Source organism: Somniosus microcephalus, chromosome 14, assembly GCF_052327205.1.
Source record: "Somniosus microcephalus isolate GS21.2 chromosome 14, FLI_Smic_1.0, whole genome shotgun sequence".
Classification (NCBI taxonomy): Eukaryota; Metazoa; Chordata; class Chondrichthyes; order Squaliformes; family Somniosidae; genus Somniosus; species Somniosus microcephalus.
In genome coordinates, this window is record NC_141000.1 from 78,850,162 (window position 1) to 78,867,156 (window position 16,995).

General features: G+C 43.0%; 1 protein-coding gene across 1 annotated transcript in view; it reads left to right on the top strand.

The window, feature by feature from the left end:
* Positions 1–820: 820 nt before the first annotated feature.
* The window catches only part of LOC147107598 (immunoglobulin superfamily member 3-like), a 37,002-nt gene continuing 20,827 nt past the window's right edge, over positions 821–16,995 (top strand). The window contains exons 1-3 of the mRNA XM_086007398.1: positions 821–1,211; positions 9,642–10,058; positions 10,442–10,444. Coding sequence (XP_085863524.1) covers positions 821–1,211; positions 9,642–10,058; positions 10,442–10,444 — 811 coding nt within the window. The remainder of the gene's footprint in view (positions 1,212–9,641; positions 10,059–10,441; positions 10,445–16,995) is intronic.

Here is a 16,995-nt window from a genome sequence, read left to right on the forward strand (position 1 = left end):
TATTCTCACAGGTTCAGTGTCACCAGTCAATCCTGTAAGTGGACCCCAAGACCCTACAATCAAGTATATACTTGTGTATACTTTCACTGCCTGATATCTAGTTATGTGATAGCATGACCCGAGAGCCATAGCAATAATAGCATTGTGTGCACTGGATACTGTGATCTCATACCAGCACCCATATGAGTATCTCCTATCTCCTGGAAGGTGGACTGATCTGGAAGATGAGACCAAGTGTAAATCAACAAATCAATTTATTTTTACATGAAATATTTGAATGAATAGATCACAGTTTTCAGTGCGGTTTAACAAATTCTCTGTTGCTTCTCATACCAACAAAATAATAAACGCCACCTTTGTCCTCTTGATAGACCGCCCAGTTTTAGGTGGTATAACAAAGAAAAATCCAGGCCCAGTATTTTCCTCAATAGTATTGTTTCTGTCCAATTTCTACCTCCTGGTCTGCTGTCCCTTTAGCGTGACAGCCAGCCACTTAAGCCATCAACTCTGGCTCAGTTCCTGTTTTTTTTTTAAATAAAACATTTAAACATGCAGTACTTATTTTGTGAAGCTGTTGTACATTTTGATTACAATGGTGAGATGGATTTGTCAGCATGGAGGTACATGCACCGCAAATTGAGTCACTTTAGGATTGAGATTGAGATTGAGATAATTCACTTGGTGATGGTCCTTAGTTTCACAAGCAACACAACTCAATACCATTCACTCAACGGAATTGATTTTTCTGTACTTTTTTATTTTTACTGGGTGTATGCTTCTCAGAAAGAGGTTGATGTACAGAAAGGACATTAAATAAAGCATGTATTTATATCTTGATTCAGATCTATGTGTTGCTCAGAGACAGGTGAAAGTACAAGAAAGCCCCCTAGTCCGGGCTGAAGGATACCACATAACTATCCAGTGTGATGTGAGTGGGTATCAGCAATCATCAGAACAAAACTTCGAGTGGTTTATTAAGAGTCCAACTATGAAAATGCAGATCATCAGCACAAGTGATTCCAGTTTCCCTTATGCTGTCTATGAAAAAAGGGTGTGGAATAATGAGATCTACATAGAGAGAATTAAAGGAGACTCTGTGCTGTTACACATTACAAACCTGCAGAAACAAGATGAAGGGGAGTATGAGTGTTACACCCCCAACACAGACAGTGCATACTGGGGGTCCTACAGTGCCATGATGACACTGACAGGTAAGTGTATTTGTATATTTCTTCAGTAAACCTAAAACTGTTTTGTGGTTCTTGTGTTCATTCGGATTCCCTCAATCCCCATTAGCCCCTAAGATGGGATGAAACTTACTGATATGTGCAGTGATCACTTTCTGACAATCCAATTGATTGACACAACTACAGAGGGAGAAAATATTGTATTTATATGACATTTCAAGATATAATGATAAATGTTTGAACATACTAGCAATTAATCACCATGCTGTTGTAGCAGATTTATAATTAAAAGTGGTTACAGGACATACCAGGAGCAGGACAGATTTACTATAAGGATAGTGGGGAATGACATATAAAGTGTATTTTATCATAGTGAATGATATTTAGTAAAGAGCAAAACTGCATTAAAATATAATTAATAATGGTGGCAAATTTTGGAGTAGCAACATGCAGCCCCATCGGTTATGGGAAATGCTTCAATTCCACCACATGCCTGAGTTCCTCATCTCATTTGTGTCAAAAAGGGGAAATGATTGTCGAGGCTCGGAACTTTCCTACAGTCTGGTGTAAAATTATCCCAGCCTGATACTTGAGCAGACTAAGGCCACTCCAAGAGGTCATCTCAGACCATTTTAAGTCTGTATTGGCTGCTGTATAACTCCAGATCATACGCCCAGTGCAAACCTATTTTCTTAAATGCCCGAGCAGTCTGGCATGTTTTAAATGTTAGGAGATGCTATATATGCATCAACACATGTTTGGATAGAACTCTTTTGTTACTGCTCCTACAGCATGTGGTCACTGTATGCTGTCTATGCAATATATAAACTGATGTACATGTGCTGCTTTATTACCCTTATGCGAAGAATGACAATCCCAGATTGCTTTGCGCATAAGGTCCCACTTTGGTTCATAGAAAGCCTGTGTTTGCCAGTGCAAGCAGACCTAATATGTGGAGTGCACCTGATTTGTAATGCTTAGTACAATGTTGGTATGATAAAACATATAAATATAACATATACATCTCAATAAAAACTTCACAGAAGGCCTAAACTCACAATATTCATTTCAGTCTATCTGAAAAGCCAAGATGAAATAAAACTAACACAAATAATTGTATATTTTATCAGTAATTATGGCACTGTATTTCATCAAAATTAAAGGAGTTTTTTTAATTGCCAAATTATAACCTGCATTTACAGCTAAAACATGCACTATGCTGGTACTTGTGTTCTTCTTCACATGTGGTTTAACACAATGAATGTTACATTCTGTATCATTATATTGACAGTCAGTGACACAAAGAGGAGTTGGAAGAGAAAGCACATCATTCCTTATTTATCGTACTCAAACAAGATGTTTTATATTGCTGTGCTAGAGAAATCAAATAATAAGCTGCTGATGTGCTCTCATAAATCAGAAAGTGAATCAACTGAGTTAAATATACTGACTTTGAACAATGGAGCATTCATATGCAGTCTTCTGCACAGCTGACATTTCTAAAATCAATATGAAAATATATTGAGTCTGAAAGGTTTGTTTGGCAAGTGTTCCAGACAATTTGAGTTCTAACAGAATTTGATTGTTCAGGGGTGTTTGCTGCTAGCTTATTTGAATCTCCTACAGTTCTGTGACATTTATGAGTACTGATTGAATTCTTTGTAACCTAGAAGATTCAAGATGGTGTGCAATAAACTTAGGGCTCAAAGCAGTATGAAGAAACTATAAATGTTCCTATTATCTGGGAATGCAGTGCAAACAAATAGAAGCCTTGCAGAATACTCTGCTTCATTTTGCAGACAGTAAATCAAAAAATGAGAAATGGGAAGTACAAATCACAGTATACAATAGAACCTGGTTACAATGATCGATATAGCCAGTTGCCCAAGTGATCACTATAACTGGCTGATCTTTACAGGTAATTCCTCTTGTATACTGCAGCTCAATCATATGATACTAAAATAGTCATTAGATAAGACAATAGCAAAATACTATGGATACTGGAAATCTGAAAGAACAACAGGAAATGCTGGAAACACTCAGCAGGTCAGGCAGCATCGTGGAGAAAGAAACAGAGTTAACGTTTCAGGTCTGTGACCCTTCGTCAGAACTGGAAAAAGTTAGAGAAGTAACAGATTTTTAAGCATGTGTGGGGCAGGGAAAGGGAGGAGGGGCGGAAAGAACAAAGGGAAGGTCTGTGATAGTCTGGAAGGTAGGAAAGATTAAAAGACAAAAGGGATGATGGTGCAAGGCAAAAGGAGATGGTATTGGGACAAGTTAAGAAACAAAAGATGATTCTAGATGAGGTGTAACTGGCAATGGCAGAATCATCAACAGCTGCCATGTGAGAGAAAAAAAGAGAAAAAAGCAAAAAAAGAAAAAAATGTAAGGGTCGAGGTTATAGTCAGAATTATTTGAACTTGATGTTGAGTCCAGAAGGCTGTAAAGTGCCTAATCGAAAGATGAGGTGCCGTTCCTCGAGCTTATGTTGAGCATCATTGGAACAGTGTAAAAGGCCGAGGACGGAGAGATCAGAGTGGGAGTGGAGCAGAGAATTAAAGTGACAGGCGACCGGAAGCGCGGGGTCACGCCTACGGACCGAACGGACGTGTTCCGCAAAGCGGACACCCAATCTACGTTTTGTCTCCCCAATGTAGAGGAGACCATATTGTGAGCAGCAAATACAGTATACTAAATTGCAAGAAGTACAAGTAAATCACTGTTTCACCTGGAAGGAGTGTTTGGGGCCCTGGACAGCGGGAAGGGAGGAGGTAAAAGGGCAGGTGTTGCATCTCCTGTGCTTGCACGGGAAGGTGCCGTGGGAAGGGGAAGTGGTGTTGGGGGTGATAGAAGAGTGGACCAGGGTGTCATGGCGGGAGCGGTCCCTTCGGAATGCTGAAAGCGGGGGGATAAGAAGATGTATTAGGTGGTGGGATCATGCTGGAGGTGGCGGAAATGGTGGAGATGATCCGTTGAATGTGGAGGCTGGTGGGGTGAAAGGTGAGGACAAGGGGAACCCTATCATGGTTCTGGAAGGGAGGGGAAGGGGTGAGAGCAGAAGTGTGGGAAATGGAACGGACACCGTTGAGGGCCATGCCAACCACGGTAGAGGGGAATCCTCGTTTGAAGAAAAAGGAAGACATATCGGAAGCACTAGTATGGAAGGTGGCATCTGTAAGATTTGCAAAATTTGTGCATTTCCCCGAAGGTTATTATCGATAAAAGGGACCCTGCGTGGACATTTCTATTGAAATTAAAAGGGGTACCTAAGATGGCGTCCGTGCCTCGTGGCAGAAAGCCTACGGGTCTCCAAAATGGATTCTGCAGCCCAGGCAGTTTGAGGTAAATCGAAACTAAGGCTGCAGGTTTCCTGTGAAAAGAACTTTGTGGTTTGGGACCCAGACAAACTGTGAATTATGTATTAGGCCAAATTAGAGGCAGATCTAAATTCAATGAGGCCTACAGTTAAAGCCATCAAACAGTCTGCATACATAATCGGAAACAGATTAAACACATCCATCGAGGCTGGACAAGCTCTTCAAGGACTTTCAGGACAATACGAGTCAATTATCGGGCCGGTAGATGCAATTACTGGCCATCTAAAAACCGTCAGTATAGATTGCTACCATTATTTTAACTAGCCTGCCAAAATTAAAACAAAGAACTAACCTGATTTGGTGGGCAGATAAGGGTTTTTGACGAAGGCATAACTGAAGGCCCCCAGGTAGCAATCAAGGAGAAGAAGAAGGAACTCCTGCTCGGCTGCTCTGCTGCTGTCGGTATTGCCACTCCCCGGTTCTTCTGCCCCTCGCCCTCATGGCTGCCGTTCTTCCCCCGTCCCGCGCTTACCCCCTGGCCTTTGCCCGTGCCCTCTCCAACTCCATCTGGACTCGCCCCGACACCGGGTCAGGCGAACGTGGGCAATTCAGGCCAGGCGAAGCGGGACGCGACAAGGGGAGGAGGAGGGAAGACCACCCGGAGAAGGCCAACTGAGGGTAGGCTTCGAATCATCGGGCCTTCAGCCTCAGCCGACCTGCGAGTATCTTCATGCAAACTCAAGCTGTCGGCGAAGAATCATCCCTGCAAGGTAAAGTACCCAAGCAGAGACTTAACTTTGAGGTACTCGAACCTGGACAACGCCCTTGCAGCACCCAGAGCCCACGTGATGACGGCAGGCTCCAGAGAGTACCAAGAGCAAACCCCGAACCCAACTGCTGTTTTGAGTCTAACAAACCCTTTTGATTGGTGAGCATAAATTCCTAGTTAGGTATAGGGGGTGGGTTAAGGATAAGGGGATTGTTAAGACAGTTGTTTTCCCTCGATGTGCCGTGTGTTCCCCATTCCCTGTATAAGTATAGTATTATTATGACTCTCTTGTAATTTTTGCCTGTAGAAGTGTACACTAATAATTTTCCATAAGATTGTATCAAGTTTTCCTCTTCAATAAAATCTTGGTTTTGTTTGCATCCAGCCACCTGTCTACTCGAGTCTTCTCTGTATTGCTGCCTGTATCTAAGTCCGGTGTCCAGAACCCAGGGGGCGAACGATTCAAACTGCTCAAGGAAGGTAGTCAGAGGCAAAGCTGACTGACCCGAACACGCCTGTGCAAAACCCCCTACACATCGTCAGAACAGATGCGGCGGAGACAGAGAAACTGGGAGAATGGAAAAAAGTCCTTACAGGAAACCGGATGTGAGGAAGTGTAGTCCAGGTAGCTGTGGGAGTCAGTGGGCTTGTAGTGGATGTTTGTCGATAGCCGATCCCCAGAAATGGAGACAGAGAAGTCGAGGAAGGGAAGGGAAGAGTCGGAGTTAAACCATATGATAGTGAGGGAAGGGTGGAAATTAGAAGTAAAGTGAATGAAATTTTCTAGTTCAGGGCGAGAGAAGGAACCGGCACCAATACAGTCATCAATGTACCAGAAAAAGAGGTGAGGGAGGGGACCTGAGTAGGACTGGAACAATGAATGTTCCACATATCCCACAAAAAGGCAGGCATAGCTAGGGCCCATGTGGGTTCCCATAGCAACACCTTTAATTTGGAGGAAGTGTCTGCAGTCAAAGGAGAAGTTGCCCAATGTGAGAACGAGTTCAGCCAGGTGGAGGAGGGTGGTGGTGTAAGCTTCCTGTAAGTACTCTATTCCATTAACCCAGTTTCTCCGTCTCCGCCACATCTGTTCTGACGATGCCACCTTCCATACTAGTGCTTCCGACATGTCTTCCCTTTTCTTCAACCAAGGATTCCCTTCTACCATGGTTGACATAGCCCTTGACCGTGTCCGTTCCATTTCCCACACTTCTGCTCTCACCCCCTCCCCTCCCTCCCAGAAACATGATAGGGTTCCCCTTGTCCTCACCTTTCACCCCACCAGCCTCCACATTCAACAGATCATCCTACGCCATTTCTGCCAGCATGATCCCACCACCAAACACATCTACCCCTCTAAGGGACCACTTGCTCCGCGACACCCTGGTCCATTCCTCTATCACCCCCAACACCCCTTCCCCTTCCCACGGCACCTTCCCGTGCAAGCACAGGAGATGCAACACCTGCTCTTTTACCTCCTCCCTTCCCACTGTCCAGGGCCCCAAACACTCCTTCCAGGTGAAACAGTGATTTACTTGTACTTCTTGCAATTTAGTATACTGTATTCGCTGCTCACGATGCGGTCTCCTCTAAATTGGGGAGACCAAACGCAGATTGGGGGACTGCTTTGCGGAACACCTCCGTTCAGTCTGTAAACATGACCCCGAGCTTCTGGTCGCCTGTCACTTTAATTCTCCGCTCCACTCCCACTCTGATCTCTCAGTCCTTGGCTTTTACACTGTTCCAATGAAGCTCAACGAAAGCTCGAGGAACAGCACCTCATCTTTCAATTAGGAACTTTACAGCCTTCTGGATTCAACATCGAGTTCAACAATTTCAGATCATAACTTCGGCCCCTATCATTTTTCTTTTTTTTTCTATTTTCTATTTTTTTCTCTCTCACATGGCAGCTGTTGATGATTCTGCTATTGCCATTTACACCTCATCTAGAGTCATCTTTTGTTTCTTAACTTGTCCCATTACCATCTCCTTTTGCCTTGCACCATCATCCCTTTTGTCTTTTAATCTCTCCTGCCTTTCAGCCTATCACAGACCGTCCCTTTGTTCTTTCCATTGTTCTTTCCTCCCCTCCTCCCTTTCCCTGCCCCTACACTTGCTTAAAAATCTGTTACATCTCCAACTTTATCCAGTTCTAACGAAGGGTCATCGACCTGAAACGTTAACTCTGTTTCTCGATGCTGCCTGACCTGCTGAGTGTTTCCGGTATTTTCTGTTGTTATTAGCCATTAGATAAGTATAGAATGGAAGATCGTCAATTTAAAATACATTTATACCAGATATATGCATCCTAACATTGTACGGTAGACCTAGTTTTATAAGCAATTCATTGAAACTGCTTATTGTTTGCTCCGGTTCAGCTGTTTAAATTGCTGGTTAATGGAGAGAAGTAAAACTGATTTCTACTGATCAGTACAAGCGAAGGAAAACCTGCATTTATTGGCATTTGTGTTACATAGAAAACATAGAAGATAGGAGCAGGAGTAGGCCATTCGGCCCCTCGAGCCTGCTCCGCCATTCAATGAGATCATGGCTGATCATCCAAATTCAGTACCCGGTTCCTGCCTTCTCTCCATATCCCTTGATCCCTTTAGCCTTAAGAAATATATCCAACTCCTTCTTGAATATATTTAATGAATTGGCCTCTACTGCCTTCTGTGGCAGAGAATTCCACAGGTTCACCACTCTCTGGGTGAAGAAATTCCTCCTCATCTCTGTCCTAAATGGCTTACCCCTTATCCTTAGACTGTGACCCCTGGTTCTGGACTCCCTGACCATCGGGAACATCCTTCCAGCATCTAGTCTGTCTAGTCCTGTTAGAATTTTATAAGTTCCTCCGGATGGCTCAGTGGGTAAAAGCCTTACAGTTTCAATCCCTAGTCCATGTGGATCGATCTGATTTCAGACAGAGCAGCAGTTTGGGCACTATGTTTGGCCCCAGTGCTCCTGAGTTAACTCATAATCGCTAGTTCGGGGCTGTAGTGTATGTAACCGTTCCACCTTTAAGAGAACTATTTTAAGGGTTGCACTACTTTATCTTGGCTGCTGTATACTGTAATACCGGTGGTGACCACACCGGTATATAAGTGCTGTGTAATGATTTATTGGGCAGTTCCGCCCTGACCTTCAACTAGTAAAGACCTGTTAAAATTTACTCTTGTGGTCTGTGTAATAATTCTCATTATAACACACAGACTTAACAAGGGCCAAGTCCTGGGAAGTGCACATGGGGTCTTTGGATGAAGCCAGAGAAATAGCCTACTAACACTCATTGTCTAGGCTGCTCAGGCAAGATACGAGAGGGGTTGATGAAGGGTCCCAGACCTGAAACGTTAACTCTATTTCTCTCTCCACGGATGCTGCCTGACCTGCTGAGTATTTCCAGCATTTTCGGTTGTTATTTAAGATACGAGAGGGATTGGTGCTGCTGTAAACTAGCATGACTCACTCCTTTCAAGACACAAGGTGAGAAAATCGAGGAAGAAGTAAATTGGGCACAGCTCTTTTTGTAAGGACATACAATGCTCTTGTTTAAAGTAAATGGGTTGCCATGAAATCTCTAACAAATCCTATGCAAAGCTTGTCATTTTCATTTAAGTTACAAAATAGGTCAGAACGTTAGGCCTTAGAAAGCAACAACAAATCCATAACTGTTAAACTAAAAAGAGCCATGGCAACTCAAGATTCCTGAATAAGTGAATTATCATCCATCACCCCTGCCTTTGCTCACCTACATTGGCTCCTGGTCCCCCAAAGCCTCAAATTTAATATTCTGAGCCTCCTGTTCAAATTCCTTTGTAGTCTCGCCCCTCCCAATCTTGGTAACCTGCTCCAGCCCGACAACCCTCCAAGAACTCTACGTGCCTTCGACTCTGGCTTCTTATGCATCCTGAAATCTCTTCATCCCACCATTGGCAGACGTGTCTTCAATCAGCTAAGCCCTAAGCTCAAGGGATTCCCTCCCTAAACCGCTCTGCCTCTCCACCTCCCTCCCCTCCTTTAAGGCCCTCCTTAAAACCCAGTTTTTTTGTCCATGCTTTTAGTCACTTCTTCCAAAATCTCCTTCTTTGGTTCAGTGTTGATTTTTTTTGCTTACGCTTCTGTGAGGTGCCTTGGGACGTTTTTCAATGTTAAAGACACTTTGTAAATGCAATTTGGTGTTGTTGTTCACAGTCAAATTGCAGGAAAATGTAATTTTATAATAAGGAAGCTTCACCATATTGTTCTAATTCTTCTTTACATCAACTAATTTCTAGTACATAGTTGGAATGCATTAGCTGGCAGTTTGCTCTTTTCAATAAATTATTGTCATATTTGATTGAAAAGTATCACTGTTCTTGTTTATTTCAGTCATTCCAGACACGCTCAGTGTAATATCGGTACCCCAGACCCTGAATAAAGTAGAATGTGACTCCCTGGAGCTGGTCTGTGAAGTATCCAAACAAACCTCCCAGCACACGCACGTGGCTGTCTCATGGTACCTCCAGAAGGGAGATCAGAATCTCAAGGTCATCTCGCTAACACGAGATTTCATCCTACGTCCTGGAGAGTCATATAAGCAGAGACAGGCATCAGGAGATGTGCGGCTGGACAAGATTGGAGCCACTTCATTCAAACTAACCATCTACAAACTGCAGGCGTTTGATCAGGGGGAGTTCCACTGTGAGGCTAGGGAGTGGATCCAAGACCCAGATAAATCCTGGTATAACATTTCCCACAAGTTCACTGATAATACAACAGTGTATATAGAACCAACAGAATTACAAGGTATGTATTTGAATAGATACTATTCTGGTGATGGCGTTACCAATAACACCATTGTTCAAATAGTTTAAAATATGTACATTTTGTTTATGTATTTACAGACATCAAAATGTATATACGCCATGTTTTACGATTAGTAATAGTGCTAAAGTCAGTATCCATTACTGTCTAGTGTCTAGCCATTGTAAATGTCATACTGTTAAATTCTCTAATCTGTATTAAGATGCTATTTCTATTGTAAATAGTAAATTTGTTTTTTACAAATATACGCTTTAATCCAGATAAGTATTGAGGATGAATAGCTGTGCACTTCCGAGCAGTGCACTGTACAATATTACAAAATTGCAGATTACCAATAACCCTGTTTTTTTCTCACTCTTTTTTAGCAAGTGAGTTTCCTTTTTCTGGCAGTTAGACCTTGTTATGGACGTAACTATCTTTCTGTTGATCTGTTCTTACCTGAACTGATTAGAATTTCAGGGATTCTATTCAACTAAGCCAAATCTGAAACATAGATGGCTCAGTATAAATCCAGCTCTTATTTTACTTTTAAATCACTACTGCACACATATGGGATTCACATGGCCAGGCTATACATTTTTGGAGATGGCATTTTCTTTATTTGACCCAGTTTAGATGAACTGTTTTACTGTTGAAAAATATGATGATCTGCTAAAAATGTAATAACTGCATTTATATATTAATGGCTAACATTTGAAATCTGTTGACCTACTTAAAAGGCTGCCAGGCAAAAAAGTTCCAAAGCTGAATGAGGATTGGAATAAAATAAAATTGGCTGCAGCCAGTGTAGTTTTGTGGCGAGCTACAGCAGATCTGATGGGCTGTTACTCCTGCCTCAAGGAAAATATACACAAATGGAAAGTAGACTTTTTGAAGCTCAGTTTTAAGATAAGAATAAGCCGCCTAATCTCCTTCAAAGGGTGACATCCAACAGCCCACTCACTTTGATGGTAAAACCTGCCATAGTAACTTCGGTAACATTTTTTCTCAAAAAGTATCATTGTGATTATTTTCTGAAAGAAATACTAAAAAAAGCCAGGATTACAGACTCAAAAAGATTTTACACGTCGGTAGGCAGAATTTTTTGAGGCTTTAAAAAAAAATTGACTGCTGCTGGCCCAGTTTGAGAAATCCAAATCTGCATTTATAATAGCCCATCATCAGAGTTTAAAAGAGGCAGATATGTGCTTCAAACTGCTGGATTAGGTGTTAATTAGCCTATTTACCAATGGAGAAATACCAGGGTAATAAAGATTTTTTAAACTGGCAACAGTAGTCTGTGCCTCTATCTGTGTAGCAGTTAATTGGGATTTCAGGTAACCCATTTTATGTAGCTGTTTGCTGGGTGCCAGGCTGTATTACATATTCACACTGAAGTGAATGTCTAACTGAGCTTAGTTCACACATCCCATTTTGGAATATCATAATTGTCCTTATTTCAATGTTCATTATGGACAAAAAAAATAAAGTATGATCATTGGGGCTTTGGCAAGCTATAATTATTCCCATGTGTATGTGGTGATATCTTGGCACACTTTGCTATTCTGTCAGACTGCCCTTATTTATAAAAAAAAGTCTCTGCTAATTTGTTCCTTCCCTTTGTAAGGCATTGATTTCTCACAGGGGTGCAGTTCCATGGTTGCTGATTGTCCTCCAGCAGCCTCCCCAAGTGGCCAATACTCATGTATAAGTCTTGACAGTAATTGTTGGCAGGTTATTCAACTGGAAAGAGCATCATGGTTTAGCCTCATCTCATCTATATCTGACGTCCATGCACATGTACTTCCAGCAGTGATCATAGGAACATAGCAATAGGAATTGACCATTCAGCCCCTTGAGTCTATTCTGCCATTCAATTAGATCATGGCTGATCTGTACCTTAACTCCATTTACTCGCCTTGGTTCCATAACCCTTAGTACCATTGCCTAAAAAAAATCTATCAAGCTCAGTTTTGAAAGTTTCAATTGACCTAGCCTCAACAGTTTTTTGGGGGAGAGAGGTCCAGGTTTCCACTACTCTTGTGTGAAGAAGTGCTTCCTGACATCACCCTGAATGGCCTAGCTCTAATTTTAAGGCTATACCCCTTTGTTCTGGACTCCCCAATCAGAGGAAATAGTTTGCACTGTTGCCTCACAGCGCCAGGGACCCGGGTTCGAATCCGGCCTCGGGTGACTGTCTGTGTGGAGTTTGCACATTCTCCTCGTGTTTGCGTGGGTTTTCTCCAGGTGCTCCGGTTTCCTCCCACAGTCCAAAGATGTGCGGGTTAGGTTGATTGGCTATGATAAAAATTGACCCTTAGTGTTAGGGGGGTTAAATACGTGGGGTTACGGGGATAGGGTGGGATATGTGTTGGTGTAGGGGTTACGGGGATCGGGTGGGATATGTGTCGGTGCAGGCTCGATGGGCCGAAATGGCCTCTATCTGTACTGTGAGGTTTCTGTGATTCTGTGATTCTGTAAACACCTCAATTATATCACCCATAATCTTCTATACACGAGGGAAGATAAGCCTAGTCTATATAATTAAACAAAGGCAGAAAATGCTGGAAATACTCAGCAGGTCAGGCAGCATCTGTGGATAGAGAAACAGAGTTAACATTTCAGGTTGTTGACCTTTCGTTTGAAATGGAAAGTTTAGAGATGTAACAGGTTTAATGCAATTACAGAGGCAGGGAAAGTGAGGAAAGGAGGAAAGAACAAAAGGGAAGGTCTGTGATAGGGTGGAAGGCAAGAGAGATTAAATGACAAAAGGGATGATGGTGCAAGGTGAAAGGAGATGGTAATGGGACAAGTAAAGAAATAAAAGATGGGTCTAAAGGAGGTGTAAATGGGAATATCAGAATCATCAGCAACAGCTGCTGTCCTGAAAAATGGGGGCAGAGGTTATGATCTGAAATTGTTGAACTCAATGTTGAGCCCAGAAGGCTGTAAAGTGCCTAATAGAAAGATGAGATGCTGTTCGTCAAGCTTCCATTGAGCTTCATTGGAACAGTGTAGGAAACCGAGGACAGAGAGGTCAGAGAGGGAGTGGGGTGGCAAATTCAAATGCAACGCGACCGGAAGCCCAGGGTCACGCTTGTGGATTAAACTGGCAACAGTAGTCTGTGCCTCCATCTGTGTAGCAGTTAATTGGGATTTCAGGTAACCCATTTTATGTAGCTGTTTGCTGGGTGCCAGGCTGTATTACATATTCACACTGAAGTGAATGTCTAACTGAGCTTAGTTCACACATCCCATTTAATTATATAGACTAGGCTTATCTTCCTCATGTATAGAAGATTATGGTCTCACAGTATTTACCTGACTTTAAGAAATTGTTAGATGATCTTATCCTCCTATGATCTAAAACTTAAGTTTAACTTTTTATTTATATTTTGAATAAATTTTTGTGCACATCAATGTGATGGATATCCGCAGTGGGGATAAGATCCTTCACTTTTGTCACCCAGTGTTAAACACTTCTGGATATGTAGCACATTATCCAAACAATGTACTTCAGAAGAGAGTCTCCTACTGCAATAATGCTAAATTTCCATTTTTCACACCTGCCATACATCTGGCCTAATTTAGTGTGAATTGCATCAGATTATGGGCAGTTCTATACTCAAAAGGAACTGAACTGACGCTTCCCAAATTCATTTTGTGCAGAAAATTTACAGCAGAAAAGCGCTTGGAGTCCGATTTCAACCCACGTCCTACACTGCCTAGACACTACGGCCTCGATTTTGCAAATGGATGCGGCTTGCGAGCGGGTCAGCTGGTTTCCGGCTTCCAGTTCCGCCTCCAACTGCATCCGGCCCACGGACGTGATTTTACGTCAATTGGCCTTGTTAAGCCTGCCCTGCGGGCTTGCCAGCCAATTAAGAGGAAGCTGGTCAGATGACATCATTTGATGACGCGTTATCTGCTGGTTTTCTTAAAGGGACCATGCACAATTTTTCTTTGACAGCTCATTTCTCAGTGTTTGACAGCATTGAGGTACTGCAAACACTGACAATCACTGTACAAAGGTGAGCTCTTGCACCCAGGCTCTCCAATGACTCCCTCCATAGGCTAGAACAGATGGCAGCTGCAGGTGAGGTTACAGAAACGACCTGTCACTGGTGAAAGAGGTTCTCCCAATGAGGTGGCACTGGACATGGATTTCAAAACTTGTTACCTACAGAAAAGTGTAAATGCATTAAAACTGATTTTCCCAACATTTTCTTACCTCTGAAACTCACCAGTGCACCATTGGATCCTTCACACCACTTCTGCAGCTGTCATCAATGCAGAAACATTACAGCAGACTCACAACATGCCACACTTACCTGGCGTGGTGTTGGATGTCGGGGAACTCGAGGTAGAAACAGCAAAATTGAAAAAGAGCCTGTTAACAAGTATCAAGTACTTGTTAACAGCCTGGTAAGTGGCTATAACCTTTTTCTCGTCGTTAGGTGTCGGGTCCATACGCAAATCAGGGACCCGACACTTGGGAAGAATGATTGGAGGCGATCCTGCCTCCAATCCCGCACTCTGAGGACCAGCAAAATTCCGGTCCACGTTTCTTGTTTCAAGTATTCATACTTTAATTTCTTGAAAAATAAAAAAAATCAAAGGAGTGCTTCTTTGTCTGTGGGAGCAGCCTCACCTCCTCTCACTTGGAGATGATTATGTGACACTGCATCTGCCCTCATATGACCTCCGCACCAGAGAAGAACCAGGAAAAGATGGAAACTGACTTTTCGGTGCAAAAACTATTGAATAAATCTTGATTATAAGTTTTTTATGCCATGTGCACTATAGTAACTGAGGCTGCAATTTCCCCTACCTCGGCGGGTCTGTGGCGGGCAATGTTGGTGGCGGGCCCCGGCCTTGTTGCTGGCTCCAGCCCACTGTGTATAATGATTTTCCCCTGATTGGGCTTGTTAAGCTTGCCCAGCATGTTTCCCAGCCAATTGAAGGAAGCGGGTCTGATGACATCATTTGATGATGCGTCATCGGCCGGTTTCCTTAAAGGGACCATGCACAAATTTATTTTGACATTTTTGCTGTCAGTGTTCTAAGCATTGAGGTGCTGCAAACACTGACGAGCGCTGCACAGAAGCACAGAGCTGCACCCAGGCTCTCCCATGACTCCCTCCATATACTTATGGAGGGAGTCACAGCACACAGGGAAGATCTCTTTCCTTCCAATGGGCGGAAGAGACCTCCCCAGGAGACCAACACAGCCTGGTTGCACATTGCACAGGAGGGCAAAAGCAGGGATAAGAACATAAGAACATAAGAACATAAGAAATAGGAGCAGGAGTAGGCCAATCAGCCCCTCAAGCCTGCTCCGCCATTCAATAAGATCATGGCTGATCTGATCCTAACCGCCAATCTACTATCACAGAACCATCTCCTGAATCTAACAGAATTAGACACACGAAATAGGAGCAGGATCAGGCTACACGGCCCCTGGGCCCGCTCCGCTACCCACAGGGCCATGACCGATCCGAACCTAGACTCATGTCCAAATTCCTGCCCGCTCCCCGTAACCCTTAATTCCCTTTACTTCTAGGAAACTGTCTATTTCTGTTTTAAATTTATGTAATGATGTAGCTTCTACAGTTTTTTGGGGCAGCATATTCCATGGACCTACCACCCTCTGAGTGAAGTAGTTCCTCCTCATCTCAGTTTTGAAAGAGCAGCCCCTTATTCTAAGACTATGCCCCCTAGTTCTAGTTTCACCCATCATCGGGAACATCTTTCCTGCATCCACCCGATCCAACCCCTTCACAATCTTATATGTTTCAATAAGATCGCCTCTCATTCTTCTGAACTCCAATGAGTAGAGTCCCAATCTACTCAACCTCTCCTCATATGTCCATCCCCTTATCCCCGGGATTAACCGAGTGAACCTTCTTTCTACTGACTCGAGAGCAAGTATGTCCTTTCTTAAGTATGGACACCAAAACTGTACGCAGTATTCCAGGTGCGGTCTCACCAATACCTTGTACAACTGAAGCAATACCTCCCTATTTTTATATTCTATCCCCCTAGCAATGAAAGCCAACATTCCATTGGCCTTCTTAATCACTTGCTGCACTTGCATACTAACCTTTTGAGTTTCGTGCACCAGGACCCCCAGATCCCTTTGTACTTCAGTATTTTCCAGTTTCTTGCCATTAAGATAATAACTTGCTCTACGATTTTTCCTGCCAAAGTGCATAACCTCACACTTTCCAGTATTGTATTCCATCTGCCAAATCTCTGCCCACTTACTTAGCCTGCCTATGTCCCCTTGAAGGTTTTTTATGTCCTCCTCACTCACTACTTTCCCCCCCATCTTAGTATCATCTGCAAACTTTGATATGTTACACTCGGTCCCCTCCTCCAAATCGTTAATACAGATTGTAAAGAGTTGGGGACCCCGCACTGACCCCTGCGGAACACCACTAGTTACTGATTGCCAGTCTGAGAATGAACCATTTATCCCAACTCTCTGCCTTCTGTTAGATAGCCAATCCTCTATCCATGCCAGAATATTACCCCCAATCCCGTGATTTTTTATCTTAAGCAATAATCTATTATGTGGCACCTTGTCAAATGCCTTTTGGAAGTCTAAATACACTACGTCCACTGGTTCCCCTTTATCCACCCTATATGTTACTTCCTCAAAGAACTCCAGCAAATTTGTCAAACATGACTTCCCCTTCATAAAACCATGCTGACTTTGTCCTATTAAATTATGATTATCCAAATGTCCTGTTACTGTCTCCTTAATAATGGACTCCAAAATTTTACCTACCACAGATGTTAGGCTAACCGGTCTATAGTTTCCAGCCTTCTGTCTACTGCCCTTTTTAAATAAGGGCGTTACATTAGCAGTTTTCCAGTCTGCCGGGACCATTGCCGAGTCCAGGGAGTTTTGGAAAATTATTACCAATGCATCCAC